Below are 27,627 nucleotides of genomic sequence, written 5' to 3'. Positions count from 1 at the left end.
GGGATGCTCTGGCGTCGCATACTGCGACTAGAATAGCTTCTCCATAGAACCTCCTCCTTCGGCTCGGTAGAACGCTGCAGCGTCTGATACGCTACGTGGTAGATCCGCAAAAGCTCCTGGGGAACTCCGAACCCGGGTTAGTAAAAGGTACTGCCTCTCCGCATACTTGCTTTGCATCTTAAAAGCCTTACCCGCCGTGATCTTCATGGCCTCCTGGATCTCCTGGATGACGGCCTGGGCCTCATTCCGCGTGTTCTCCGCACCCTGACGAGCCTTGGTGAGTTCGGCCACCTGAGCTGACGCATCATTCTCCAAGGTCTCACATTTTTTCACTGCATCTTGGAGCTCCTGCTGGATTTCCTTGACACGGGCCTCGAGCTTCTTACGGGCGGCTTGCTGCTGGATAGCCTTCTCCTCGGCCTCGCCCAGGGCTTTCCTCAGGGCCTCGACCTCGATCGCGGCTCCTGCACACATTTTGACATTACAGTCAATACACGGCGTCTCCGCTTTCCGAACACATAGCAAGACGTTACTTACCTTGCTTCTCCTGCAGCCGCACTCTAACCTGGCCGAGCTTGTTCTCGGTCCGCTCCAGCCTCTGCTTCAGTTCAGGGACTTCGGCAGCATGTGAGATCGCGGCCAACAGCGACGCCTGCTCTTGCACACATATCACGTTAGTCTCCTACACTGGAGGATTGATCCTCTGTCTGGTTCCTCTTACCGAGCACCGGACAGTGTCTCAGGGGCTACTGACTATATGGGGTTTTTTCTCTGTTATTTACCTCGAAACCTGTCAACAGGTTGCTGCAGGCTTCGTTCAGTCCACTCTTGGCGGACTGAACCTTCTTGATCACCGCACTCATAAGAACACGGTGTTCGTCCATGACGGAGGCGCCTCGTAGCGCCTCCATTACGTTATCCGGCGCCCCCGGATGGACAGGGACCACCGGCGGAAACAGTGCACCACCCTCCTTCAAAGGGGGCTGCCCGCCCGACTCCGGAGCCATATGGGTCTCCGGAATCGTATCCGGCTGAGGGCCAAGCTGGATGCGGCCCTCTTCGCCAGTCTCCATGGGGATCGTCTCCTCCATGTGTCCGGCAGTGGAGGCTTCGCCTCATGGCGCCTCCCGTACAGCATCCTGGGTTCCTCCTCGGCTCGGATTGGCCCTCCGGGACAGCGCCTCGGTGTCGTCCCTGGCCCCGGGGGAGTAAGCAGGCGGTGGCGACTGGCCCGCCATCTCCGATGGAGCCAACGAACTTCCAGACGAGGATCTCTGGATTAGGTCGCGGGCCGGACTGCAATAGTACAGCTAACTACATCAAGATAATGGAGAGAAAGGGCTGGATGCACGCATAAATAAGCCGTGTCACTTACGATCCGGCCTGGGGCTTTATGCGGGGGCGTCGTTCTGGACTACTGTCAATGTCCCACGCGGCGTTGGGCGCCGGAACGCCCTTCCCCTTTTTGGGCGCCTCCGCCTCCAGATGCGTCGGGGCCGCCCTCTTCTTCTTCCTCTCCTCAGGGGGAGGATTGTTTTCTTCCTCCTCCTCTTCCCCGTCATTGTCCTCAGGGACATAGGAATGAGTTTCGTCGTCTTCGGACGCCGTCTCCGAAGTACCCTTACGACAGAGGCCACTCTTGGCCCCCTTTGCCTTCTTCTTGGCCTTCTTCTCCGGCGCCTTATAAGGCGCCGCTACTAGCATCTCCGCCAAGCACGGGATGACTGGTTCTTCGGGCAGCGGAGCCGGACACTGGATCCGCTTCGCCCTCTCCATCCAGTCCTGAAAGAGCAGTAATAAAAGCTCAGACATCATCCTCGAAACAATTAGGTTGAGGACTCATTCGAAATAACATACCTCGCTGGCGGGGTGTGTAAAATCGTGACCATGGTCTGAATCCATGGCCGGTGGTTTTTCATTGCCCTTGAAGAGCAATTTCCATGCGCCTTCGTGCGTAGTCTCGAAGAGCCTCGCCAGGGTCCGGTGCTTCTTTGGATTGAACTCCCACAGCGGGCGGCTTTGGCACTGGCATGGAAGGATCCGGCGAACTAACATCACCTGGATCACATCAACAAGCTTGACGCTCTTGGTTACCATGCTCTGGACGCGCGTCTGCAGCGCTATCAGCTCGTCAGGAGAACACCAGTCCGGACTCTTCTCGACCCAGGAGGTGAGTCGCATAGGAGCCCCGGAGCAGAATTCGGCAGCTGTGGCCCAGGTGGTGCCGCGTGGTTCTGTGATGTAGAACCACTGCTTCTGCCACTCCTTTACCGTATCCACGAAGGTGCCTTTGGGCCAGGAGACGTTGGAAAATTTGCTCACCATTGCCCCTCCGCACTCCGCGTGCTGGCCATCCACCACCTTCGGCTTCATGTTGAAGACTTTGAGCCACAGCCCAAAGTGGGGTTGGATGCGCAGGAAGGCCTCGCACACGACGATAAACGCCGAGATATTGAGGAAGAAATTTGGGGATAGATCATGGAAATCTACCCCGTAATAATACATTAACCCGCGGACGAAGGGGTGGAGTGGAAACCCTAGCCCGCGGAAGAAATGGGGGAGGAATACCACCCTCTCTGTGGGCTCTGGCGTGGGGACGATCTGTCCCTCGGCCGATAGGTGGTGGGCGATCTCCTTAGCCAAATATCCAGCCGCCCGGAGCTCAGTAATGTCCTCCTCCGTGATGGAGGAGACCATCCATTTGCCCTGACGACCGGATCCGGACATGGTTGCTGGAGTGGGAAGGAGATTGAAATTGGGGCGCTGGAGCTCGAGATTGGGGAGGCAGAGACAGAGAGAAAGCGCGAGAAGAGGAAGGGGGAATCCCTATCCCCTTATAATGGCAGCAAATATAAAACGCCTCCTCACTCGCCTTGAGATTCGCCTATTCCCAAGGGCTCTGTAAACGGCACGGTTGGGTTACCCATGCCCGCATTGATGAGAATCCCGCGATAAGGGGACACGATCTCTGCTTCGACAAGACGTGCCAATAGCAACCGTGTCTTGGAATGTGGGATAAACGGTTCGAAATTGTGACCGAACAGACGTCTTATCACATTGCAGAAAGCTGTCAGCGGATGGAACTCGTGTAAGATATATATATTCTCTCTGCGGTTGTGCATGGAGTGTAACAGGTCCGGATGCAATCATCACGTCCGAAGACTATCTTGGAGTTCGGAAGGAGGGGAACCCGCCTTGCAATGCTGAAGACAATCTGCGCGCCGGACTCCTCATCATTGAAGCCAGGTTCAGGGGCTAATGAGGGAGTCCTGGACTAAGGGGTCCTCGGGCGTCCGGCCTATTATTCATGGGCCGGACTGATGGGCTGTGAAGAGACGAAGGCCAAGAAAATACCCGTGTCCGGATTGGACTCTACTTGGCGTGGAAGGCAAGCTAGGCGACCGACTATGAAGATTCCCTCTTATGTAACCGACTCCATGTAACCCTAGATCTCTCCGGTGTCTATATAAACCGGAGAGTATAGTCCGGATAGGGACAGATTCATTACCATATTCACATAGGCTAGACTTCTAGGGTTTAGCCATTACGATCTCATGGTAGATCAACTCTTGTAACACTCATATTCATCAAGATCAATCAAGCAGGAAGTAGGGTATTACCTACATAGAGAGGGCCCGAACCTGGGTAAACATCGTGTCCCCCGTCTCCTGTTACCATCGATCGTAGACGCACAGTTCAGGACCCCCTACCCGAGATCCGCCGGTTTTGACACCGACAGTGGGTAAGTCCAGTCCATTGTGTCCCTAAGAAGGGAGGTATTACTGTTGTTCCTAATGATAAAGATGAATTGATCCCACAAAGAATTATTATAGGTTATAGAATGGTAATGGATTTCCACAAATTAAATAATGCTACTAAAAAGGATCATTACCCTTTACCTTTTATTGATCAAATGCTAGAAAGATTATCCAAACATACGCATTTTTGCTTTCTAGATGGTTATTCTGGTTTCTCTCAAATACCTGTGTCAAAAGAGGATCAAGAAAAAGACCACTTTTACTTGCCCTTTCGGTACCTTTGCTTATAGACATATGCCTTTTGGTTTATGTAATGCACCTACTACCTTTCAAAGATGCATGATGGCTATATTCTCTGATTTTTGTGAAAAGATTGTTGAGCTTTTCATGGATGATTTCTCCGTATATGGAACTTCTTTTGATGATCGCTTGAGCAACCTTGATCGAGTTTTGCAGAGATGTGAAGAAACTAATCTTGTCTTGAATTGGGAGAAATGCCACTTTATGGTTAATGAAGGTATTGTCTTGGGGCATAAAATTTCCGAAAGAGGTATTGAAGTTGATAAAGCTAAAGTTGATGCTATTGAAAAGATGTCGTGTCCCAAGGACATTAAAGGTATAAGAAGTTTCCTTGGTCATGCCGGTTTTTATAGGAGGTTCATTAAGGACTTCTCTAAAATCTCCAGGCCTCTGACTAATCTCTTACAAAAAGATATTCATTTTGTCTTTGATGATGATTGTGTAGAAGCATTTGAAATACTTAAGAAAGCATTGATTTCTGCACCTATTGTTCGCCACCTGATTGGAATTTACCCTTTGAAATTATGTGTGATGCTAGTGATTATGCTGTAGGTGTTGTTCTAGGACAAAGAGTTGATAAGAAATTAAATGTTATACAATATGCTAGTAAAACTCTAGACAATGCCCAGAGAAATTATGCTACTATTGAAAAAGAATTTTTAGCAGTTGTATTTGCTTGTGATAAGTTCAGACCTTATATTGTTGATTCTAAAGTAACTGTTCACACTGATCATGCTGCTATTAAATACCTTATGGAAAAGAAAGATGCTAAACCTAGACTTATTAGATGGGTTCTCCTACTACAAGAATTTGATTTACATATTATTGGTAGAAAGGGAGCTGAGAACCCCGTTGCAGACAACTTGTCTAGGTTAGATTTTCTTGATGACCCACTACCTATTGATGATAGCTTTCCTGATGAACAATTGGCTGTCATAAATGCTTCTCGCACTGCTCCATGGTATGCTGATTATGCTAATTATATTGTTGCTAAATTTATACCACCTAGTTTCACATACCAGCAAAAGAAAAGGTTTTTCTATGATTTAAGAAATTACTTCTGGGATGACCCACACCTTTATAAAGAAGGAGTAGATGGTGTTATTAGACGTTGTATACCTGAGCATGAAGAGGAACAGATCCTACGCAAGTGTTACTCCGAAGCTTATGGAGGACACCACGCTGGAGATAGAACTGCACATAAGGTATTGCAATCCGGTTTTTATTGGCCTACTCTCTTCAAAGATGCCTGTAAGTTTGTCTTATCTTATGATGAATGTCAAAGAATTGGTAATATTAGCAGACGTCAAGAAATGCCTATGAATTATTCACTTGTTATTGAACCATTTGATGTTTGGGGCTTTGATTATATGGGACCATTTCCTTCCTCTAATAGGTATACACATATTTTAGTTGCTGTTGATTACGTTACTAAGTGGGCAGAAGCTATTCCAACTAGTAGTGCTGATCATAACACCTCTATTAAGATGCTTAAGGAAGTTATTTTTCTGAGGTTTGGAGTCCCTAGATATTTAATGACTGATGGTGGTTCACATTTTCTTCATGGTGCTTTTCGTAAAATGCTTGCTAAGTATGATGTTAATCATAGAATTGCATCTCCATACCACCCGCAGTCTAGTGGTCAAGTAGAATTTAGTAATAGAGAGCTCAAATTAATTTTGCAAAAGACTGTTAATAGATCTAGAAAGAATTGGTCCAAGAAACTCGATGATGCATTATGGGCCTATAGAACTGCATATGAAAATCCTATGGGTATGTCTCCGTATAAAATGGTTTATGGAAAGGCATGTCACTTACCTCTCGAACTAGAACATAAGGCATATTGGGCCATTAAAGAGCTCAATTATGATTTCAAACTTGCCGGTGAGAAGAGGCTATTTGACATTAGCTCACTTGATGAATGGAGAACCCAGGCCTATGAGAATGCCAAACTATTTAAAGAAAAAGTTAAAAGATGGCATGACAAAAGGATACAAAAGCGTGAGTTTAATGTAGGTGATTATGTGTTGCTATTCAACTCTCGTTTAAGATTTTTTGCAGGAAAACTTCCCTCTAAATGGGAAGGTCCTTACGTTATCGAGGGGGTCTATCATTCCGGTGCCATAAAAATCAACAACTTCGAAGGCACAAATCCGAAGGTGGTGAACGGTCAAAGAATCAAACATTATATCTCAGGTAATCCTATAAATGTTGAAACTAATGTTATTGAAACCGAAACCCCAGAGGAATACATAAGGGACACTTTCCAGTACGTTTCAGACTCCAAAAAGGAATAGGTATGTGGTACGGCAAGTAAACCGACTCCAAAACAGTTCTAATGGCAATTTTTCTCCGTTTTGGAATATTTAAGAAAATAGGAAAATAAGAAGTAGTCCGGGAAGGACACGAGGCGTCCACGAGGGTGGAGGGCGCGCCCTACCCCCCTAGGCGCGCCCCCTGCCTCGTGGGCACCTCGTGTGCTCTCCGGACTTCGTTTTCTTGCACGATACTTCTTTTGGTCGGTAAAAATTCATTATATAATCTCCCGAAGGTTTTGACCACCGTACCACGCAAATATCCCTTGTTTTTGTTTCGAGTTGTTTCTGCCGCAGATTAGAGCAAGATGTCTTCTCAAGAGTCAGTCGGGGAGAGTCGGGAGTCTCATCCGACACCGGGTCCAGGAGCAAACAGCGATACCTATCACTTTGGGCCATCAACGGAGGAAGAGATGGAAGCCGACTTGAAAAGGATATATGCCATGGAGGAGGATCAAGAAGTTACTTCTCGTTTCTGAGCCGGATTCACGATGGGGGAACTACAGAGCTCAGCTATTCCAAACTCGGTCATCCCTTCCAATGTTAAATTTCTCTCTTATGAAAATATGAAAAAGAGTGTTACTTGTTCTCCCGCAGCTATGCAATATCCATGGGTGAAAGGAGCTTTAACCGTCACGGGTAAGCTCCGTAAGGAAATAATGGATCTCAAGCAGCAAGTCAACAAGCTCGAGGAGGAGAACCGTATCCTGAGGGGCATCATCGCCAAGAATATCACCTCACCACCTTCGAAGAAGGAGATATAATCACACGGGTATGGGCACTCCCCTTGGCAGCTGCCAAGCTTGGGGGAGGTGCCCCGGTATCATATCACCATCACACTCCTATCTTTACCGTATTTCTTAGTTCGATCCTTTTGGTAATATCTTGATCTAGTAGAATAAAGTTTTAGTATGATTTAGTTTTGAGTTTTGCTTTATGATCCTTCTATGTAATCGAGTCTGTGAGCTATATATAATAAAGATTAGTGTTGAGTCAACGACTTGATTATCTTGGTATGATCTTGAGAGAAAAGAGAAAGAATAAAAAGAAGTAAAGAGATCATATTGATCTTATGGAGAGTAATGACTTCACATATAAAGAGTATGATGAATAAAAGTTGTTGAGAGTTGACAAACATAGTTTTGGTCATCGTTGCAATTAATAGGAAGTAATAAAGAAAGAGAGGTTTTCACATAGATATACTATCTTGGACATCTTTCATGATTGTGAGCACTCATTAAAATATGACATGCTAAAGAGTTGATGTTGGACAAGGAAGACAACGTAATGGGTTATGTTTTCTTATATCCGAAATAAAGTATATTGTCATGGATCATCCAACATGTTGAGCTTGCCTTTCCCCCTCATGCTAGCCAAATTCTTTGCACCAAGTAGAGATACTACTTGTGCTTCCAAATATCCTTAAACCCAGTTTTGCCATGAGAGTCCACCATACCTACCTATGGATTGAGTAAGATCCTTCAAGTAAGTTGTCATCGTTGCATGCAATAAAAATTGCTCTCTAAATATGTATGATTTATTAGTGTGGAGAAAATAAGCTTTAAACAATCTTGTGATGTGGAAGCAATAAAAGCGACGAACTTCATAATAAAGGTCCATATCACAAGTGGCAATATAAAGTGACGTTCTTTTGCATTAAGATTTCGTGCATCCAACCATAAAAGCACATGACAACCTCTGCTTCCCTCTGCGAAGGGCCTATCTTTTACTTTTGTCTTATTCCTTATGCAAGAGTCATGGTGATCTTCACCTTTCCTTTTTACATTTTATCCTTTGGCAAGCACCTTGTGTTGGAAAGATCCTGATATATATATCCAATTGGATGTAAGTTAGCATGAATTATTATTGTTGACATTACCCTTGAGGCAAAAGGTTGGGAGGCAACACTATAAGCCCCTATCTTTCTCTGTGTCCAATTAAAACTCCATACCCATAAGTATTGCATGAGTGTTAGCAATTGTGAAAGACTATATGATAGTTGAGTATGTGGACTTGCTGAAAAGCTCTTATATTGACTCTTTCCGATGTTATGATAAATTGCAATTGCTTCAATGACCGAGATCATAGTTTGCTGGTTCTCAATGAAGTTTCTGATTCATACTTTACATTGTGAATAGATTATTACTTGAGCATAAGAGATCATATGACAATATCCATATATGTTGCTGTTATAAGAATGATCATGATGCCCTCATGTCCGTATTTTATTTTCTCGACACCTCTATCTCTAAACATGTGGACATATTTATAGTTATCGGCTTTCGCTTGAGGACAAGCGAGGTCTAAGCTTGGGGGAGTTGATACGTCCATTTTGCATCATGCTTTTATATCGATATTTATTGCATTTTGGGCTGTTATTACACGTTATGTCACAATACTTATGCTTATTCTCTCTTATTTTACAAGGTTTACATGAAGAGGGAGAATGCCGGCAGCTGGAATTCTGGGTTGGAAAAGGAGCAAATATTATAGACCTATTATGCACAGCTCCAAAAGTCCTGAAACTTCACGGAAATTATTTTTGGAATTAATAAAAAATACTGGCGAAAGAATCCACCAGAGGGGGCCCACACCCTGGCCACGAGGGTGGGGGGCGCGCCCTACCCCCTTGGGCGCGCCCCCTGCCTCGTGGGCCCCCTGGCAGGCCTCCGGTGCCCATCTTCTGCTATATGAAGTCTTTTACTCTGGAAAAAATGATAAGCAAGCTTTCGGGAAGAAACACCGCCGCCACGAGGCGGAACCTTGGCGGAACCAATCTAGGGCTCCGGCAGAGCTGTTCTGCCGGGGAAACATCCCTCCGGGAGGGGGAAATCATCGCCATCGTCATCACCAACGATCCTCTCATCGGGAGGGGGTCAATCTCCATCAACATCTTCACCAGCACCATCTCCTCTCAAACCCTAGTTCATCTCTTGTATCCAATCTTTGTCCCAAAACCTCAGATTGGTACCTGTGGGTTGCTAGTAGTGTTGATTACTCCTTGTAGTTGATGCTAGTTGGTTTATTTGGTGGAAGATCATATGTCCAGATCCTTTATGCATATTAATACCCCTCTGATTATGAACATGAATATGATTTGTGAGTAGTTACGTTTGTTCCTGAGGACATGGGAGAAGTCTTGCTATAAGTAGTCATGTGAATTTGGTATTCGTTCGATATTTTGATGAGATGTATGTTGTCTTTCCTCTAGTGGTGTTATGTGAACGTCGACTACATGACACTTCACCATTGTTTGGGCCTAGAGGAAGGCATTGGGAAGTAATAAGTAGATGATGGGTTGCTAGAGTAACAGAAGCTTAAACCCTAGTTTATGAGTTGCTTCGTAAGGGGCTGATTTGGATCCATATGTTTCATGCTATGGTTAGGTTTACCTTAATACTTCTTTTGTAGTTGCGGTTGCTTGCAATAGGGATTAATCATAAGTGGTATGCTTGTCCAAGAAAGGACAGCACCCAAGCACCAGTCCACCCACATACCAAATTATCAAAGTAATGAACGCGAATCATGTGAGCGTGATGAAAACTAGCTTGACGATAATTCCCATGTGTCCTCGGGAGCATTTTCCTTCATATAAGAGTTTGTCCAGGCTTGTCCTTTGCTACAAAAAGGATTGGGCCATCTTGCTACACCTTATTTACTTTCATTACTTGTTACTCGTTACAAATTACCTTATCACCAAACTATCTGTTACCGATAATTTCAGTGCTTGTAGAGAATACCTTACTGAAAACCGCTTGTCATTTCCTTCTGCTCCTCGTTGGGTTCGACACTCTTACTTATCGAAAGGACTACGATATATCCCCTATACTTGTGGGTCATCAAATATCCACTTGGTTCCAATGACATTATGGTTCCCCGTTGGGCGCATCATAGACTTTTTGGGGTTCAACACAAGAAACAAACACGTGATGTTCACAATAGTTTGCTGATTGTCTACGAGTGATTACCCCCTTTATTAAGCTTCCAGGCACATTCGTCATGAGATGGCCCTTGGTAGTGAGCTTGGATGCAATCTTGGCAGCACGACGCTCCAATTCCTCCTCAGGAGTGAGTTGAGGAACGGTAACTTGATCATCTTGAGCGTCGTCATGAGCTTGTTCTTGATCTTGAGCTTGCTCTTGATCTTGAACCTGCTCGGAGGTGAGAACTTGACCTTGGGCATCACTTGGTGGTTCAACACCATCTTGAGGTTGATCTTGCCCTTGATCTTGTTCATGAGGTTGAGGGTCTTCACTTTGTTCTTCGGAAGCGTGCGGGTCTTGGGTTGGTGATGGTTCCACTTGAGTGGAACATTGTCCTTCTCCTTCGGCCACAAGGGGTTCGTCAATGGGTAGGATAAAACCAACAACATTCTTCTTATAGCTTGGGGAGTAATTTCATCACCTACATCACAAGTACCACTTTGCTCCACTTGGGAGCCGTTATTCTCATCAAACTCCACGTTACACGTCTCCTCAATAAGTCCCGTGGACTTATTGAGGACACGGTAAGCATGAGAGTTTGTAGCATAAACAACAAATATGCCCTCATGAGCTCTAGCCTCAAATTTAGACAAACGAACACCTTTCTTGAGAATGAAACACTTACACTCGAACACCCGAAAGTACTTGAGGTTGGGCTTGTTATCGGTGAGTATCTCATATGGAGTTTTGTTGAAGCCTTTGTGGAGATAGAGCCGATTGGATGCATGACACGTGGTGTTGATGGCTTCGGCCCAAAAGTTGTATGGAGACTTGAACTCCGCCATCATGGTCCTTGCCACATCCATCAAAGTCCGGTTCTTCCTCTCTGCTACACCATTTTGTTGAGGGGTGTAAGGTGCGGAATATTTATGCTTGATCCCCTCATCACTAAGAAACTCATCCAAGGTGTAGTTCTTGAACTCGGTGCTGTTGTCACTTCTTATCGTCAAGATCTTTGCATTATGTTGGCGTTGAGCTTCATTTGCAAAGTCAATGACAGTTTGTTGGGTCTCACTCTTCCTCTTGAAGAAGTACACCCAAGTGTATCTTGAATAATCATCCACAATCACCAAGCAGTAATTTCTACCCCCAAGACTATCAAAGGATGGAGGTCCAAAGAGATCCAAGTGAAGGAGCTCTAAGGGTCTCTTCGAGTAGATGATAGTCATGGGAGGGTGAGCCTTCTCATGTAGCTTTCCTTGAATACAAGCATTGAAGCACGATCTTTGGCAAAACTAACATTTGTTAGTCCACGGACATGGTCCCCCTTGAGAAGACTTTGCAAAGATCTCATATTGACATGGGCCAAACGGTGATGCCAAAGCCATCACACGTCAACTTTAGCCATTAGGCATGTCGCGGTCTTAGTGGGTCACTCCGAAAAGTTAATCACATAGAGACCGTTCTCGACATGCCCAACAAAGGCTACTTTAAGAGTCTTGCTCCACAAGAGGGCCACGGTATCAATATCAAAGAAAGTGGCAAAGACCATGAGTGCAAGTTGACGAACAGAAAGTAAATTGTATGGAAGGGACTCAACAAGCATGACTTTCTCGATCGTAAGATCATGAGAAATGACAACCTTGCCAAGTCCCAATACCTTAGAAGACGAGGCATCACCCCGCTCGATATTGGTGGGCATAGATGAAATCTTGTGCACGTCCACCACCAAGTCCTTGCTTCTGGTCATATGATTTGTTGCTCCACTATCGAGCAACCATGATCCCCCCACCGGAAGCAAACACCTACAAGAGATCAATGCTTGGTTTTAGGTACCCATTTTGTAATGGGTCCTTTGAGGTTAGTAACAAGGGTCTTAGGAACCCAAATAGACCATTCAATGTACTCATAAGGAGAACCAACAAATTCAGCATAAACATGCCCATCACTAGCACGGCATAACACATAGGAGGGGTTAAAGTCGCCAGCTTTGTTGGAAGGAGTGGCATTGCCCTTCTTGGCACCACCACCCTTCACACTGTTCTTCTTCTCCTTAGAAGCACCATCTCCCTCCTTCACAAAAGTTTGCTTGAGAGGAGGAGGTCGTTTGGTCTTGTCATTCTTCTTCTTGTTCTTGGACTTGGGTGCGAATCCAATTCCCTCCTTGGCCACAACTTCCTTTTGATTGCTCAAAAGGTCATTGAGGTTCTTCTCACCTTGTATGCAAGACACAAGGCATTTCTCAAGTTGCTCCTTCAACTTTGCATTCTCCTCCACAAGATGCACATGCTCACAACAAGGGTTAGTAGCATTTGCATTATCAATTAACACCATATGAGGAAAAGTGGCTTTCTCCTTGGTTAGCTTCACTTGGAGTTAATCATGAGACTCTTTAAGGCTAGCATGAGTACCCTTAAAGGCCTTGTGAGCCTTGTCAAGTATATCAAACTCCTCCTTGAGTGTAGCAAGATCAACACCGAGTTTGGCCTTCTTGGAATTGAGCACACGAGATACAACAAGAGCATGATCAAGATCTTTCTTAATTTTAGCATGGTCATCGTTGTGTGACTCCTCAAGAGCCAAAAACCGACCATGCTCCTCCTCAAGCGCATTAGATAGATCCGATATCTCATCGGCATAGTCATGACTATGCCCCTCCATCTTAGATATGGTTTCTTCGTGAGCCTCGATCATGTCATTGGCTTCACCAAGTTGTTCCAAGAGAGCAACAAAGTGCTTCTTGGACTTACCCTTGAGCTTACTCATAAAAGACTCAAATTCATTTTCCTCCTCATTAGACCCCTCACTTTCATCAATGCAATCCGTCAATGATGGATTAGTAATGATGGTAGTTTTGATGTTGGAGGTTACCTTATTGGTGGCTTTAGCCATGAGGCACTTGGCGGTGATGTTCTCATTGGGTGAGTCGAAGAGGGACACCCGTGGAGTTGTCACAATGGCAACGGAGGCCATGGCAACCGACTCACCGTCTTCATGTTCATCATCATCCTCATTGTACTATTCTTGTGCCACCAACCCCTTGGGAGGAGTCTTCTTGGTGAAGTTGTTCTTGTTGGGGAAGGACTTGGCCTTGTCTTTTCGGATGAGCTTGCCACCATTGTATTCCCTCTTCTCATATGGGCACTCCGCAACAAAGTGGCTCACATTGACCTTGGCACCACTTGAGTTGTTCTTGTTGAAGTTGGGCCTTGAGTTCTTCTTGCTCCAAAATTGCCTTGAAGCGAGAGCCATGTGCTCATGATAAGCATATTTTGTATCTTCGGGGTTACTCTCCTCTTCTTCCTCTTCATCCTCTTCTTCCACACTAGCCTTGGCCTTCAAGGCAAGGTTGGTCTTCTTTGCGCGTTGAGAACGCAACACCGCATTGTCGGCGGTCTTGTCCAAGATTATCATTGCCACAAACTCATCCAACACTTCACTTGAGGACAAGGTGTGGAAGTCCGGCCTTTGACGGATGACGGAGGACATGGCCTTGTGGTAAGGCATCATGGCCTTGAGAAATTTGCGCTTGATCCAATTGTCATCCGTATCCTTGCTCCCATGATCTCGGAGTGAGACCGCAAGAGTGGTTAATCTCCGGTAAAGCTCACGAGGTTCTTCATCTTCATTCATTGCAAACTCTCGGCTTCATCTTGAACCACTTCATAGTTGGAGCCTTGAATGCTTGCGCTTCCCTTGTAAATGGAAACAACATGTTGCCATGCTTCCTTGGCCACGGTGAAGGGTCAGAGATGCGCAATATCTTCGGGAGGGATGGCCTCTTGGAGAATGCAAAGAGCGGACTCGTTGAATTGACGATCCGCGGCTTCTCTAGGAGTGAAGTTGCTTGGGTCATGCGGATAGAAACCTTGCTCAATAATTCTCCAAAGGTTAGTAGAACTATGATTTAAATGACGTTTGAAGCGATAGACCCAAGAGGCAAAATCTTCATTTTTCACAAACTTAGGAGGAGGACCAACATGATTCAAATGAGTGGAGGGAACCGGTCCTCCATAAGTAAGTGGAGGTTCAACATGGGCAAAGATGCCATTTACACTTCTACCACTAGATAAAGGAACTTTGTCACTCGTAGCTTCCCCCTTGTCGGAGTTAGCATCCGTCACCTTGTTAGCGGGATCACCCACTTTCATTGGTGCGGTGGATAATTTAAGTCCTTCTAAAAACTTATTGAACATGCTTTCAACCTCAGTCGTCATGGAGGTTTTCAATGTGTCCAAAGCCACATTGAACTCCTCACGAGAGACCGAGGAACCCCCATCGGCCGTAGACGAGGACGGAATCACACCGGGGTGCTCCTCCCCACCGTCTAAGGTGTCAACCATACTCTTCGGATGGCAAAGTCCTTAATAAAGGGACGAGGCTCTGATACCAATTGAAAGGATCGATATAGTTGACTAGAGGGGGTGAATAGGCAACTAACAATTTTTTGCTTTTCTTTACCAATTTAAACTTAACATCAAAGTAGGTTGTCTAGATATTCAACTAGGTGAGCAACCTATATGATGCAACAACAATAAGTACACAAGCAAGCAAATGATGCAACACAAAATAAGCTTGCACAAGTAAAGGTACGAGATAACCAAGAGTGGAGCCGGTGAAGACGAGGATGTGTTACCAAAGTACAAAGTCCTTCCCTTTGAGAGGAAGTACGTCTCCGTTGGAGCGGTGTGGAGGAACAATGCTCCCCAAGAAGCCACTAGGTCCACCGTATTCTCCTCACGCCCTCACACAATGCGAGATGTCGTGATTCCACTATTGGTGCCCTTGGAGGCGGCGACTGAACCTTCACAAACAAGGTTGGGGCAATCTCCACAACTTAATTGGAGGCTCCCAACGACACCATGAAGCTTCACCACAATGGAATATGGCTCCGCGGTGACCTCAACCGTCTAGGGTGCTCAAACACCCAAGATTAACAAGATCCGCAAGGGATTAGTGGGGGGAATCAAATTTCTCTTGGTGGAAGTGTAGATCGGAGCCTTCTCAACTAATCCCTAGAGAATCAACAAGTTTGATTGGTTAGGGAGAGAGATCGGGCGAAAATGGAGCTTAGAGCAACAATGGAGCTTGGGGATGGAAGAGGTGGTCAACTCGGAGAAGAAGACTCCCCTTATATAGTAATAGGACAAATCCAACCGTTATCCACTTACCCAGCCCGCGACATGTGGTACTTCCGCACCAGACATGCGGTACTACCGCAAGGGCCTGCGGTACTACCGCGGGGCACTACGGTACTACCGCTGGCGCGGCAGGAGCTAGACCAGCCCAGTTGCGTTGAAGCAGAGAGCGGTAGAACCGCCGGAGCGGTACTACCGCTAGCCCTTGTGGTACTACCGCAAGGCAGGGTTTGTCTGGGTTGGGAAGGCACGGACATATAAAAATACATCCGTGGCTACTTCCGCTGAGTTTCTATCTGTGCAAAAATCCGACACGGTACTACCGCATACCTGGAGCGGTACTACTGCGTAGGGTGCGGATGTAAAAAATTACATCCGCCCCTACTTCCGCTCGTGCTGTTGTGCCTGGCCCGTGGCCACGGTACTACCGCGCCCAGGAGCGGTACTACTGCAAGGGACTGCGGTACTACCGCCCACGGCCGGTACTACCGTGGGCCTCTGCGGTACTATTGCTCCCATGAGCAGTACTACCGCATGCCATAGCACAACAAACACTAGGAGTCCTTCATTTTGCAGAGACACGGATAAACGGTGGTTGCTCCATAGAGGCAAAGGAAAGTTGGTGCGAAGGAACAGACGTGTACGTGATGATTCCACCCAAACCTTTCCAAAGCGGACCCCTCTTAATAGTACGGCTTTCCTACGACTCAAATCCACCGAAAAGAAACGTAGAGAAAACTCCGTCTTCACTGAACTCCGAGGGGCAACGAATCGTCTTGTGCCTAAACATGAGATATCTGAAATGCTCAATGCACATGATTAGTCCGCAAAAGCATTGTCATCAATCACCAAAACCACATGGGGTGAAATATGCGAGTGATTTGAGGCTCATCCGTTGAGGGGCGACTCAAGGAGAATACGGTGAGCCTTCCTAGGCGTTCTGCAAGCTTTCGCTCCGGCACCGCTCTACGGAGATTATCTATTCCCCCAAGAAAGAGTGAACTTGGGGATAAAATCTGCGTCATCATCTCACTTGTGGTTAATCATTTCCCGTCGTTTGCTTTGCATTGTATGCTTGTAGGCTTGCTAATTAGATAGTTGCCTACTATATTTAGCTTTAAGCTTGCTCGTCTTATAGGTTGTGTTCACCTAGTTACATATCTTTTCCTAAAATTGACAATCAAGATTAAAATTTATAGTCTCCTATTCACCTCTCCCCTCTAGTCGACTGTATCGATCCTTTGAGGTGCATATAGTCAACACTCCCTAGCATCTCATGTCGACTTTTTTGATTCATTCTTCGCTAGAAGCTTGGTCGTGTCCTCGGCGTTGGGTGCTCGCAAATAGTACTCTTCATAAACCCTCATCACACTTTCAGCAAACACTTTCGTGCATTTTATGATTGTATCTTCGACTATTCGAAGATACTCATTCGATACGTGTGCAGGCTACGAACACCATATGCCATCATCTCAAGTATCGTGGTCGCCTTGATAAGGGGAGAACCCAAAGACCGACGGCATTTCTCCGTTGCTGGAAGAAAGGTTCATTGCCTTCCATACCGTTGGCATTTTGACGGAACAACCGTTCAGTCATGCGGAAGCTTCGTCAGAATAAGTACGACCCGACAGAAAGTAGTCGCACATGAGCTTCTGTGCCCTTTGATTCTGTAGCGGTGAAATGTTGCATGACTCTGCGACCCTGCACGCTTCCTTGTCATTTCGGTTGCCGCTATCCATTCGGCAATCATCAATATTACCGTGCCTCCTTCGGTGTCTATGATTTCACTCTCGGACTCAAAGCGTGAATCTGAATCATAAAATAAAAAACTCTATCATCGAATTCATCTACACAAAAATGTGAAGTCTTTTTTTTTTTGCGGGTGAAAAATGTGAAGTCTATGCCATTGTTAGAATAAATCTACCAGAAACAACTTGGGAGAAATTATCTCTGGGCAAGTCGTCGAACACCTTGATGTCGCGCGGTGAAAGGGATGGCATGGCCGGACTGCAGGAAGCAGACATGGGGTTGCGACAAAGCTTGGGAGGTCCGGGAATGGCTCAACGGAGTCGACCAGTGCCTAATCGCTGTGATCAAGTGCCGATGATGGCACTAAAGGATGGCGACGAAAGGGAGTGCGTGTTCTGAAATGTCTGTGATTCCAATATCCTAACCATCAAATATAAAGACTATGGGCTCGATTTAGAACGGACTTCGAAGATTATGTCGATCGAGCATGGAATGACGATTCTGGTAGAGTGATTTTTTCGATCAAAGTTGCGATCGATTATAGTCCAAATACTAGTACTCAATCCACGGCGACCGCATCACTCTATCTCGCAACCACCGACAACGCGCGAGAATTGAGATCCGCCATGAACCATCCACCGGCGTCTCCCTTCGCTTCACGAGGCGGACGACGAGCCACGCGGCCCACGCCGCTGCTCCCCGAAAAGGCCCGCAATAAAAACCGGACGAGACACGCGCACAGCCGCCTACGCCGCTACGCTCGCCTACCCCCGCGCGCCTCCGCACCTCCCCGCTCTGACGCCCATTCGTGCCGCTGGAGCGCCGGGCCCGGTGTCCCAGCGGCCCCCGCGTCGGCGAGGCGAGCTGGGGTTGCGAGGCCGGGAGCGCGGCCACGCAGCGGGGTTCGCGACCGGTGGATACCTGCGGCCAACGCCTGGCGTGGCGCGCCGAGACGTGGAGGATGCACGGCCGTGCGATCGGGCTGGGAGTGCGCGGGGTGGACGGCTGGGGTTGGAGCCCGAGTCCCAACGCCTGGACTGGAGTCCCTCTCGGCCTCAAAACGGCAAGCTGGACGTGCACAGGGAAAAAGTGCTCTGCTTTTGCATAAAGGTCTAACTTTTCTTGGGAAATGATGAACGGCACCCTAGAAGTTCTTTAGTATGTTTACATGAAGATCCATCGGCCACTCTGTTGGAGCTGCCATTATTTGGCTTGGCAATGATGGATCGTGGATCATACCATCAATAGAACTATTATAATGAATTATGCATTATACTCGGAAAACAAAAACTTCATTGCACATGTGTAAACACGACGGTGATACCTTGTCCGAAAGAAATGATTCGGTGCAGGTTTTGGTGCGGGACATTTTGAATTATTGGGCTAGCTTGAAATTATTTCTATTGGAATTCTTATTTTCCGGTGTTTTCAGAGGATTTGGAAACAAAATCACACTTAATGTTTGTATCTACGCTCGTAAATCAATGCCAATGAAGCTTAATTTGGCTATAACATCAAGGTCACTATGTTGTCTAATTCTCATCTTTTTCATTCAACAGACATGACATTTCTAGTAGTTTCTTACTCCTCGCCTTTTATGTCTTGTGTTTAAACAAGCAAGCATGCATTCACTAGTCACAGTCTAAAAGAAAAGTCTAATTAAGCTTAAGCAAAGGCCATTTCCTTATAAATCAATTTTCTTGAACTAAAAGACTACCAATTGTTGTTATAACTAACTATCTACTCCCTCCGTTCGGATTTATTAGCCCCCTCTTATTTTGGGCTGAAGTTTGACCTATAAATTTAACTAATAAAATATAAACTATATGCCAGAAAAATTATACTGCCGAAAAGCTCTTTAAAATACAAATCTAACAGTGTACTACTTTTTGTAGCATGTACTTTACATTTTTATTAGTCATATAGATGGTCAAAATCTGACCCAAAATACAAAGGGGGGGAGGGGGGCAATAAATCCGGATGTGGGTAGTATGTGTGTATTTCAGTTTCATGTCAAGGGTGCAAAACAGAAGGCACGTGGACGGGCTCGCCTCAAAGGTGCGAGTAAAGTGTATTGAGATGCGTCAAGCAACGCAAGGGGCACCACCGACATGACACCCGACATTGCTACCTCGAGAGCCTTATGTTTTTTTCCTTTTAGCATCGCGCTGCGCCGCTTATCTTCGCCTTCGGGCTTGTATCGCTTGTACTTTATGCTACTTATTTGTTCCGTGACTCGTGTTGGATCTGTAAGGGCCTCAGTTTAAGGCCGTGCAAGCGCCTCTTTTCTATAAAAAAATCAGTTCCATGTTGAGATGAAATTTGGAGCAGGATTGCGGTTGTTGATTTGGCTCCTCTGCTAGTAGCAAGATTGTAGTTGTTGAATTGTGCTTTGGTGCACTTATTTTCATAGTTTGTAGTGAAAAATATGCACAAAAAATGGAAAATATCTGGTCCGCCAAGTGTTAACAGAGCAGATATTTTTATACAAATTAAAATTATCATAATGCACTACAACACCAAAGTAGGCTAAGCATACATAGCATAACATGACATAATCGATAATAGAAAGATAGTAGTACTAGGTCCGGAGAAGGTAGATGGCTTTATATGCAAACAAGAAGGACATGGGCAATATATACGAGCAACCATAGGGGTTAACCTGCAATAAGGCATGGTGGCGTTGGGAACAAAGAGTTGGCCATGCCCCTGCCAGTACTTCAAGCAAGCCAACAAAGGAACAGCCAATCAGAGAGCAAATCAGAGGGGAGACAGAGAAACGTGCACACAACTAATAAGATCTCCCCGGGACAAGCGCAGGGGAGGGAAGAAATGCAAGATCAGACGGCCACGACGACGAGCTCGCCGCCTTCCAGCAGCGACAGGTCGTCCAGCTCCAACTCCAAGGAAGGCACGTACTCGTACACTCATGCACGCATGTACTGTATGCATCTATGGGATCAAGCCCCGGTTACAGATCTTGTCCATGCATGACCATGCGAGGCTAGTTAGCTACGGATGCTAATTGGCTTGGAGGCTAGCTGAACAAGCGCGCGCGTGCAGGGATGGACAGCGACGACGACATAGGGAGGGTGCCGGAGTTCCGGCTGGACCAGGGGGGACCATCGACGTCGGGAAGGGAGGCAGCGTCCGCCGGGACGTCGTCGGAGCTCGCGCAGTCGGCGACGGCGGCTGCCCAGGCCAGCTCCCGCCGCCGCGGCCGCAGCCCGGCCGACAAGGAACACCGGCGACTCAAAAGGTATATATGGTACTCCTACGCGCCACGATTTACCGTGTCGTGTTCGTAGGTCGCCCTAGTATGGATGGTGCACTAGTTTTCCCTTTTTCAAATTAAAACTGAAGGATATTGTATACTAGTGTAGGCGTGTAGCCGAGCGCTAGACGGCCGGTGCATGGCAGTTGGCTGGAACTTTTTTTGTTTAGAGGCTCGACGAGAGCCTGACTTTAAATTGACAAATTCATCAACCGTTCAGGAATTACATCGACCAATGAACAAGCAAGAAAATAAAATGGCAGATACATAGTGTGTTTACACACAGCTAACATGCCACTCCATAACCAACACACTCTAAAGACAGAAACGAAAGAGAGTGCTAGCATAGTAGCATTGTCGAAGCCATCATCCACCAGCACAACAACACCAAAGGAACCACGCTGGGCTAGGGCGAGGCTTGACCGCACTTGGGACGAGATCTTGGCCTCTCCAGAGGGAACACGGGATACAACCCGCACATTTTCATCGCCGAAAAGGGCCCATGCCTCGTGCTTGCTCGAAGTACGCCGCACCGTCGGGATAGACAGAGTTCACCCTAGAACCTGGATGAGCGAATAGGATGCCTGGGGAAGGGGCCAGCCGGACCGCCCATTGCACAATTCGAGCTCTTAAAAAGGTCAAGTTCTAAAGGTTTATAATATACTCCCTTCGTCCCAAAATATAAGAGCGTTTCTTATACTAGTGTGTAGTGTAAAAAACGCTCTTATATTGTGAGATGGAGGGAGTAGTTTCTTAACATTTCAACCGCCTGTAACAAGTTGGTCAAGGGTTACGGATGTTGGATGCAAACCAGAGTTGCAGTGAGCTAATCCATATGACCCGGGACAGAAGTTGATCATAATACGTATTGATTATAATCAACCTTTGTCCCAAGACATACATGTAGTGATTTATTTTAGACAATTAATTTTATTTAATTTTCATGTCGATTGTAATTTGCATAGAAATTTCCATCACACTAAATTCTACAAATTGCAAGTTCTAGAAATCATCATACATTTTCAAAACTAGCTATGCCTTCAATAGAATTAAGTACATCTTTCTAGCTACATAACGCACTTTGCAACGCCGGGCTATTGTGTGGAAGCTTACCTCATATCCGATCACCATCTCGCCAACCTTGCTTAGAATTTGATATTATTGACTATTTCATTAAACATGGATAGATTGTACGTGTGTACACCATTACTCACTTCACGTCCAATCTAAGCAAGGGTGACTACAACTCAATTGATTTAGTATCGTAATAGTTGATATATTTTTCCTATAAGCTTTGCACCATTTGACTTGAGGCAAAAGTCACAACACTTACTTGAGAGACATAGGGCTTACTTCTTATTAAAGTACTAATAGCCATCCAATCAATACATTCTTATTCTTTTACAGTTGCATGAAAATTTCAAATTAAACAGTTTTTAGCAGTGACATATAAATAGTTATTTCCGCTTTACCTAAGAAATACCAATTAAAAGCGTACTAAATAACTCAAATCGCCGATAAGCTCAAAGCTAGAATTTGCAAGTTATTAGAAGTTTAAGTCAACATGTTGATATTCATGTCGCTAGTAACTTCAAACACTTTAGTAGATATTTTGGTAGGAAGTGAGTTAAATCCAAGTAGAGCAATCCTCCTACAAAGGATTCTCTAGATGCCCATTGGGAGGGAGATTCTTAAGTCCATATATCCTTGCCATGGCAACCAAATTCTCTATATATGTAAATGGCACAAGCATTGTCCCAACCCGATGAGTCGAAGTCAAAAGCTATGAACTTCAAGATTGCTATGGACATGCGAGCGGGCTTGCCCACCAATACGATCAAGTCAAAGATGTTCTAGACAAATGTGATGGTTTGGATCTCCCCGATATCCTCATCACCAAAGGTTGCCGACTTTGGCGCCATTTTGGCTTCCTATCCACTATAGAAGATTCCAAAAGGATGATTGCCATATTCTCACACCGGCCATGTCATTTGCCAATTAGTTAGTTATTTCGATCACCATGGACTATTGGTGCATATGTAAGTGGATGACAATGACATGATGGGTCTATCATCCCAAGATCCAAGGCGTGGTTGTCCCAGCATAATGGACATTGAGCAAATTGTCATAGCACTCATGGAAGAACCTAGTTAGGCTCATAGTTACCTTCCAATGATACATAAATCTCGCTTTTCTTCTCTTTGATTGAGATATACTTAGGGATCATGGGAAAATGGTAGTGTTGGGCATGGAAACCTGACAAGGAATGGGGAATTATGTGGACATGTTCAAAGCTCTTCAAGATTTCCACTCGGTCTTGAGCCACTGAATGTAACATTCTTAAAGGAGTTGGACAACGATAACTCACAATAGCTCGTGGCATTGCTCTGTCTAGTTAGATCAATTGCAAATTAACTAACGCAAATTAATTGATGTAGTTCATCCAGTGGATCCTCCTAATATTAGTCAATCTGGTGCCATCGAGTAGTGACTCGATCAAATGCCAATGGAGCACTAATAATCTGGTACTAGGTAAAGTCTACTCATGCAATTCTTGGAAGACAACCAAAGTTACCCACAAATAAGATCTAGAAGGCATGGGCCGATCTCAACGTAGATTGTGTTCATGGCTTGTGTTGCATGGGACAGTCTTCGCAATCGGCATACTCAGTGACTCTAGTCTGGCCATATAACACAACTTTGTCGAATTTTCTTAAGGTAGCCCAAAATAACCGCTCACCTTTGTTTGGGTTTCCCTTTTGCTCACACGGTCTGGGACTAGTTGCTCCAGTGGTTTAGGAAGCAACATACAATAATTGTTTGTCCATGTTCCAATATGCCAATCAGTGGTGGGACGCTATCTTCCAATCTTCTCACAACAACATTAGGTAGATCTACCACTCTAGCTGGTTGGTTTGTGCCCTTTGGATTGTTTCGAGATAATAAAATCGATGCATATTTAAAGTCTGACAATAGAGGAAAACAGAACAAAAGGACCATGAGGAGAATAGAGAAACTCTAGCTGATACCCTAAAGTTAAATCCCAAAACCCCAATTATTCCAGGGCTCCCACAAAATTATGGGTACGTATTGGGAAGATTTTTTTGGTAGCCTCCAATAATCTTAACTCCCATTAAATTTTATCTTCCTATTTCTAACCCCTTGTGAATATAAACACCATTTCAACTACATTTTCACATCATATTAATCCAAACCTTGATGTTTCAACCACACCATTCAATAACATTTCAAAGCAAATAATCCAAAAAAAACATGATGTGAAGGAATGAACTAGTGCCCATGAAGTTGTCAAATGTGTTCCCAAGGTCATCTCGAAGTTGCTCATGCATCTAGTTGTCTTCGATCTTTTGATGCTCTTCAATAAATCTTTGGGTTTTGTCTACATGTTGCTCAACCGTGACATGTGTTCCCATGTAATCATACTTAAAAGTCTATTGGACTATCTCATTCTCTATTATCATGTAATGCATGATCACATATGTTTCCATCATCGTACACATTGCCTTTTGGTCCCCAAATCTAGCAGGTCCACAGACAATCATCCTAAAAGCTCTATCAACCTCCTTTCTCAGAGCTTTTTGAGCCTTGGCAAAGTGAACTCTCTTGTTTTCGTGACGGTATGCAATTGTCTTTAGAAATGTAGACATTGAAAGATAGATGCCATATGCAAGGTAGTAGCCCATATCATACTGGTAATTAACCATTGACTACAAAGTTTCAAGGGAGCATTTCAAGTAGAAAAGCCTTGCAAAAGGAAGAGAACTTTGTAGGACACATTGAGTTCATTGTGAGAGCCAGAAATCCTAAAATAGCAAGCCAAGTCGATAGATCATGTGATGCAACAGTTTCAAGTATGATCATTGGATCATCCTAGTGCTAAGTAAATTTTCAATGGCATGCGGTCGAACGATTCTTTCATCTGAAGTGCATGCAACCAATGCACGCAAGCATCCCCATGAACCATGTTGATACACCTATTCCCGCCTGCCTTACAATGCCATCTGCATTGGGTGCTCTCAAACACTCATCTCCGAAGACCTCAATCACAACCTTTGCAAAAATTCCCCCACACTCTTGATGGTGACTTCTTCCCGAATGCAAAGGTACTCATTTCTAGTGTCAGCTGGAACACCAAATGCAATCAATCACACACATTGCCGACACGATATTCCGCAAAGCACTACAGCCAAGATTCTTCACTTACATTTGCTCTTCTGTTTGAAGTAATTATGGCGTCTTCCATATCATTTTCAATGTGCAAGAAAAGTTCCCCAATATACATTCCACGTGCAGCTCAGAAGATAACCTGCAAAAAATGAAAGTACAAATTTTCGAAAAAAATGGAAGTAATAGAGCTTTTTTATAAAAAAATCGATAACCATTGCTCTTGTTGGTTTGTCATAAAATGTATTCTCTCCGAATGTTTGTCACAACATTGCATGGAGTATCCATAGAGAATAAGAAAGAGTCATGAATTATCTGGTGTAACTGTACGGTTTTTTTAAATTTTGTAACTACGAAATGAAGGTGCACTAACTCTTATTTACCCCAACAATTGCATGTCCCCTACAATCTAATTGATCTAGATTGTTGAGGAACCGGGTGTCGGCGCAGCAGGCACGGGAGAGAAAGAAGGCTTACATGGGCGAGCTGGAGGTGAAGGTGAAGGACTTGGAGACGAGAAACTCGGAGCTCGAGGAGAGGCTCTCGACGCTGCAGAATGAGAACCAAATGCTTAAACAGGTACGTTAACCAGAAGTCATATATGGTCGAGGCACAAGTACTACATGAGATTGTTTGACATCGCCACCTCTCATTAATTATAGTATTATACTACCTGTTAGTTAATGTGATCTTGTAGAGCTATATAAGCTTGTTAAGCGGGAGAGGCCTCCAAAGTCTGACCAATCTCCCGTTTGCAGATACTGAAGAACACCACCGGTAACAGGAGAGGACCGGGTAGCGGTGCCGGCGGGGACAGCTAGAGCCTGTAGTACCACCGTGCGACGTCTGGAGTTATCTGCTACTTCCTCCGTTTCAAATTACTCGTCGTAGAAATAGATGTATCTAGAACTAAAATACATTTAGATACATCATACCTGCGACAAGTAATTCGGAACGGAGGGAGTACGTACTTAATTGTGAAATGTAATAACGAAGTGGCTGAAATGGTGTCAGTTTCTTTGATTAGTTTAGTGTGTTGTTTAACTAGATGGACATGAAGCGCCTAAAAAATATACTGCGCCTATGTATAATACTATGCGATTTGGACTGAAATTGCTTAGTCTCGAGGAGTGAGGGGAGCCGGCCGGCACCACATAATGTACGGGTGAAGGACCTGTCCCTGCCGTATGTATACGCGTCAGACTCGTATGTATTGATGAAGGTTGTGTTGGAAATATGAGCAATTTACTAAATGATTTTATTATCAGAAATACTAGATAAAGCACGACTAGTATAGGAGTGATAAAACAAGTCATGCGATTTGATAAAGAAAAGGTAAACAACGTCCTCATATATGAACTGTAACTAAACACATTTAGAGCAGATAGTATAGCAAGTTGCATATATGAAACAGAGTCTAACATATTTAGGGCAAACACTAGAACAAGGAACTGTAGCAGGGTCTCTAACAGAAAGAGGAAGAACACGTACGGGACAGCAGCAGCAGAAGCACCGGACTTGGGGTCGACATCCTCTCCAGCCATGTCGTCGATGAGGTTGTCGACGTCGGGGAAGAAGTCGTCATCGGGAAAGTAGTTGTTGGAGTCCGTGATGGAAAAGTCAGTAGTCGCGCGGAGCGCTCCCCAAAAACCTTATCACCCTTCTCCCGCACAGGACTCAAAGTGGTGCGGTTTCGGAGGCCTACTGTCCCAACTCGCGGTGCACGCCGCAAGCCGGGAAGAGGAAGACAGCAGCAACTCAGAGATTGGAACCGGTGGCGAGAGGAAGAAGAAGTTCTGGTGCACCTCTCTGAGAGGAGCGACCTCCCTTTTATAGGCGCAAGAGAAGGAGGCGAGAGGGCAGCAACGGGAGGCGAAACGAAGAGACGGAGATGAAGCGAACAGCTAGCAGCCGAAGGGCTGCACCGTTCGCATTCGAAATCCACTTTCGCAAAAATCTTTTCAGCTTCCGTGTGACCTTTCGTATACCCGTAGTGCGTGGCAAAAATTTAGACATCGGCTCGGCTCATTCCCGCAACCCATGGCGCGTCGTGACGAGGCGTGGCGTGGCGAGGTCGGTGGCGGAGGAGGAGCGCGCGTGGATGTCCCTCTTGTTCTCATGCTCATGCAAGTGGGGAAAGAACCTCCCTTATAAAGAGGTCCAACTCTCTCTAAACTAGCAATGTGGGACTAAACTTTAGTTCCACCTCTTGCCTTGCACGAATGGGCTGCGTGGGCCTGTAGGATTTATTAGGAATTTCTGAAACTGCTTATTGGGCTAGGCCCAAAATAGATAAAATTCCAGCAATCCCCCACCAGATCCCAGAGGCACACAAAATTTGCCTTTAGTTCCAAAACACTGTTTATATACTGGTATTGCAGTGGAGACTGTTAAGTTGAACTTACACTTAGAACTCTATGCTACACTAGTAAGCAACTTGAACAGTGGACTGGGCATTGAACTGCAAGTTTTCTGCGAATCTAGCTTCACATAAAGCCTTGACCGATACGTGGCTACTGTAGGTCTTCCCCGCGGGTGAAGCTTATGCGTCATACTCCGAGACCTTTCTTGAGTTTATTAGAGAGAACTCTACTCTCATAGATTGCGGCGTTTAACAATCAGACTCATATAGGTGCGTTCTTCAAAAGATGTTCTGCAGGACGACATCTCTGCTTCAATGAGCCACTTAGAACACATTAAGATATACATCAACCTGCCATGCAGATTAGGAGAGTATTGCATCTTCATGGAGTGGTATTGTTAATAATAAGGATACTCTCCTCTCAGTTGATCAACAGCTTGTCTTCCACATCTAATTCACGGGATCTCCGATCACAAAGAATAGGTTACCACTGTGAACAACTCATATTGTGGGTCTCATACCCATCTCCCTCGATGCATTATCTATCACATTACGTGATAGACCCTTTGTAAAAGGATCTGCCAGATTTTTAGACATTTGGATATAATCCAATGCAATAACTC

At 45.3% G+C, this 27,627-nt stretch overlaps 1 protein-coding gene across 1 annotated transcript; it reads left to right on the top strand.

Moving 5' to 3' along the window:
- Positions 1-19,839: 19,839 nt before the first annotated feature.
- On the top strand, positions 19,840-25,890 carry LOC109772556 (transcription factor HY5). Its single transcript, XM_020331231.4, has 4 exons — positions 19,840-20,094; positions 20,247-20,442; positions 25,065-25,221; positions 25,401-25,890. The coding sequence occupies exons 1-4, from the start codon at positions 19,887-19,889 to the stop codon at positions 25,461-25,463; spliced, it is 624 nt and encodes a 207-aa protein (XP_020186820.2). The 5' UTR covers positions 19,840-19,886; the 3' UTR covers positions 25,464-25,890.
- The last annotated feature ends 1,737 nt before the right edge of the window (positions 25,891-27,627 follow it).

Source organism: Aegilops tauschii, chromosome 7 (genome assembly GCF_002575655.3).
Source record: "Aegilops tauschii subsp. strangulata cultivar AL8/78 chromosome 7, Aet v6.0, whole genome shotgun sequence".
NCBI lineage: Eukaryota > Viridiplantae > Streptophyta > Magnoliopsida > Poales > Poaceae > Aegilops > Aegilops tauschii.
Note: the sequence above shows the minus strand (reverse complement) of the source record. Positions and strands in the feature narration are given on the sequence as shown.

Excerpts from the sequence above, each read along its gene's own strand:
- LOC109772556 (XM_020331231.4), top strand. The coding sequence starts at position 19,887 with ATGCCCCTGCCAGTACTTCAAGCAAGCCAACAAAGGAACAGCCAATCA. Across the intron at positions 20,443-25,064 it reads GAACACCGGCGACTCAAAAG|ATTGTTGAGGAACCGGGTGT; the intron begins GTATATATGGTA and ends TAATTGATCTAG. Across the intron at positions 25,222-25,400 it reads AGAACCAAATGCTTAAACAG|ATACTGAAGAACACCACCGG; the intron begins GTACGTTAACCA and ends TCCCGTTTGCAG.